The sequence below is a fragment of the Galeopterus variegatus genome, unplaced genomic scaffold, assembly GCF_000696425.1.
Source record: "Galeopterus variegatus unplaced genomic scaffold, G_variegatus-3.0.2 Scaffold297, whole genome shotgun sequence".
NCBI classification, from domain to species: domain Eukaryota; kingdom Metazoa; phylum Chordata; class Mammalia; order Dermoptera; family Cynocephalidae; genus Galeopterus; species Galeopterus variegatus.
This window is the reverse complement of record NW_007726408.1, coordinates 60,695-63,761: the sequence shown is the minus strand read 5'-3', so window position 1 is coordinate 63,761 and position 3,067 is coordinate 60,695. Positions and strand designations below refer to the sequence as shown.

General features: G+C 42.1%; 1 protein-coding gene across 1 annotated transcript in view; it reads left to right on the top strand.

Moving 5' to 3' along the window:
• Nucleotides 1–3,067, top strand: part of MUC19 (mucin 19, oligomeric) — a gene marked incomplete at its 3' end in the record, with an annotated part of 133,578 nt that overhangs the window by 85,281 nt on the left and 45,230 nt on the right. Inside the window, exon 50 of the mRNA XM_008567143.1 lies at nucleotides 3–1,235. Coding sequence (XP_008565365.1) covers nucleotides 3–1,235 — 1,233 coding nt within the window. The remainder of the gene's footprint in view (nucleotides 1–2; nucleotides 1,236–3,067) is intronic.

Genomic DNA, 3,067 nt, shown 5'->3' with positions numbered 1-3,067 from the left:
AGTGTCAGAGACATCTGGTCCATCAGCTGCAGTGACAGGGACATCAGGAACATCAGGAGCCGTGACGGGATCTTCTGAACTATCAGGTGAAGTGACAAGGACTACGGGACAATCATCAATAATGACAGGGACAGGGGGATCATCAACTGGAGTGTCAGGGACATCTGGACCATCAGTTAGAGTAACAAGGTCTTCTGGACTGTCATCAGGAGTCACAGAGACATCTGGAACTACAGCTGTAGTTTCAGGGACATTTGGACCTTCAGCTGAGGTGACAGGTATATCTGTATTATCAGCTGCAGTGACAAGGACTTCTGGACAATCATCATCAGCAGCAATGACATCAGGAAAATCATCAGGTGTGGCAGGGACATCTGACCTCTCAGCTGGTGGGTTAGGGACATCTCGGGTAACTGCTGGAGTGACAGAAACTTCTGGACAATCATCAGTTATCATGGGTTCTACTGGACCATCAGTTAGAGCAACAAGGTCTTCTGGACTGTCATCAGGAGTCACAGAGACATCTGGAACTACAGCTGTAGTTTCAGGGACATTTGGACCTTCAGCTGAGGTGACAGGTATATCTGTATTATCAGCTGCAGTGACAAGGACTTCTGGACAATCATCATCAGCAGCAATGACATCAGGAAAATCATCAGGTGTGGCAGGGACATCTGACCTCTCAGCTGGTGGGTTAGGGACATCTCGGGTAACTGCTGGAGTGACAGAAACTTCTGGACAATCATCAGTTATCATGGGTTCTACTGGACCATCAGTTGGAGCTACAGGGAAATCTGGAATATCTATTTTAGAATCAGGGTCGACAACTGTACCATCAGCTAGGGAATCAGGAACAACTGAGCCATCAGCTCGAGTGACAGTGACAACTGGACTATTTTCTGTAGGATCTGGTACGATTAGATCATCTGCAGGAGAAATAGGTACAACTGGATCATCTGTTGAAGGAGCAGGAACAACTAGACCATCTGTTGTAGAATTAGGGTCAACTGTACTGTCAGCTGGAGCATCAAGTGCAACTAGACCATCAGCTGCAGAATCAGGGATTACTGTACCATCTGCTGGAGTGTCACGGACAATTGTACAATTAGTTGGAGTGACAAGGACAACTGTGTCATCATCTGGAGGATCAAGGACCACTGGACCATCAGGTGGCACAACCGCTGGGCCAGGAAGAACTATTGGAGAACCAGGAAGTGAAGTTCCAGCATCCGAAGGCAAGTCAACCTAACCAAATATAGACCATTTGATGTAGCTAACTTAATGTTTGGTCACACTCTCAGTACTTGAATCTGTGTATGTTTATCGCAATTAAATAGCGTGTTAAGAACTCAAATTGGTGAATAATGATGGGAGCTTTCTAGAACATTATTGTTTTAATTTGATTCTTCAGACTTCTTGATAAGTTTATATTTTCAATATGTTCCTTTTCAAAATTTTCAACCTGATACGACCAGAAGGTCAGTGAGGGCTATCACAGGTGCAGGCAGGGGAAGCACCACCGGAGTACCAGACTCTGAGACCACTATTGCTGGGAACCATCAGGCAGGTGCATCTGGGCGCTCTGGTCATGGTTCAATACAAGTGTGGCTGAGACTCAAATTATGATAATAAAGTTAAATAATTTAACCAAGAACATAAATTTTGAGCGAAATTATTAAGAGATGATCAAGATTTATCAACATCCAAATTTGAAATTTACTTAAATGGCAGTGAGTTTATTATTTTTCCTAAAATGAACCAAGAGAATAATCAATTATTCCTTTAACTGCTGACAGCTGAAGAATTATATGGAACCAACACTGGAGCTGGCAAAAGCACAACCAGGTTAACCACATCTGGAAAATCAGGCAAGTGGGAAGGGAAGTTATTGGCCCAGATTACAGCTCAACATAAGTTTTCCTGATAAATCTAGTAATTTTAATCAGTGTATGGTTAGTAAGGAAATCAGAAAATCAGACCTAAATCATCTAGCATTTAGGACCTTATTATTATTAGTTTTTGGTGCTTTAGGACTATAGTGGAAAAATTAGAAATGATCTGTCTTCACAGTGGTGATTCCATCAGATGATAAATCTTAAATGAAGAAGTTAAGACAAAGTAAGAAAAAAATATTAAGTACTAACTGGACAGCCAGCCACTGTTCTAAGTCATGTAACATATAATTAATTTTCACAGCAACCAATGTGATAGGTGTTATTTTTGTCCACATTTTCAATGAGTAAGTCAAGGAGAAGTTTAGTTAGCAGAGGCTGGCATCAGTCTCTATTCCTTGCCTGCTACACCGTCCTCCCTCCTATGGCAGGGGGTGTAACGAGGGCAGAAAGAAATAGAGTCCCTGGATGGGAAATCCCAATGGAGCCTCAGATACACCAAATTCAACCTCTCAAAGAAAATCAGATACATAAAAGGCTACCACACCAGACTATATATTAGGACAAAGTTTAAAAAGTTCTATAATAACAGGCGTGTCCCAAATTTACCATTTTGTTATAATTTGTTTAATTATTTTTATTTGCCAACTATGAACCAGCCAATAGAATTATGGGTACAGAGGTGAAAAAATCTGACAAGGATCCTGCTTTCAGGGGGTCTTGTGGACTGGGGGATTTATCCCCTAAGAAAAAACTACCTGAATAAACTTAATTACAATTAAATGCTAAGAGTAGGGTGTTAGGAAAGTGGCATTTTATCTGGTATCCCAAAGAGTGAGGAGGCACTGGTCAGATACAGAGGGTAGGGTACAGAGGGAAATGGAAAGATAGCTGTAGTGGAAGTCACAAGATCTTGGAGAGTTCAAGATAGAAGGAGGCCAGGGTGCTCGGTGCCCAGTGGTGCCCAGTTCAGAAGCTGGTTAGTGGTAGAACACAAGCCTGCAGACGTAGGGAGGGACCTGATCATGCAGAACCTCGCAGCATAAGTTCAGCATTTTAGACTTGCTCCTAAGAACTAAGGGAGGCTACCAAAAGGTGTGAGACAGAAGAGTGACAGGATTAGGTTCATTTTTTGGGGGGGGGGGGGCTTTTTTTTTTTTTTTTTAATTTTTTTT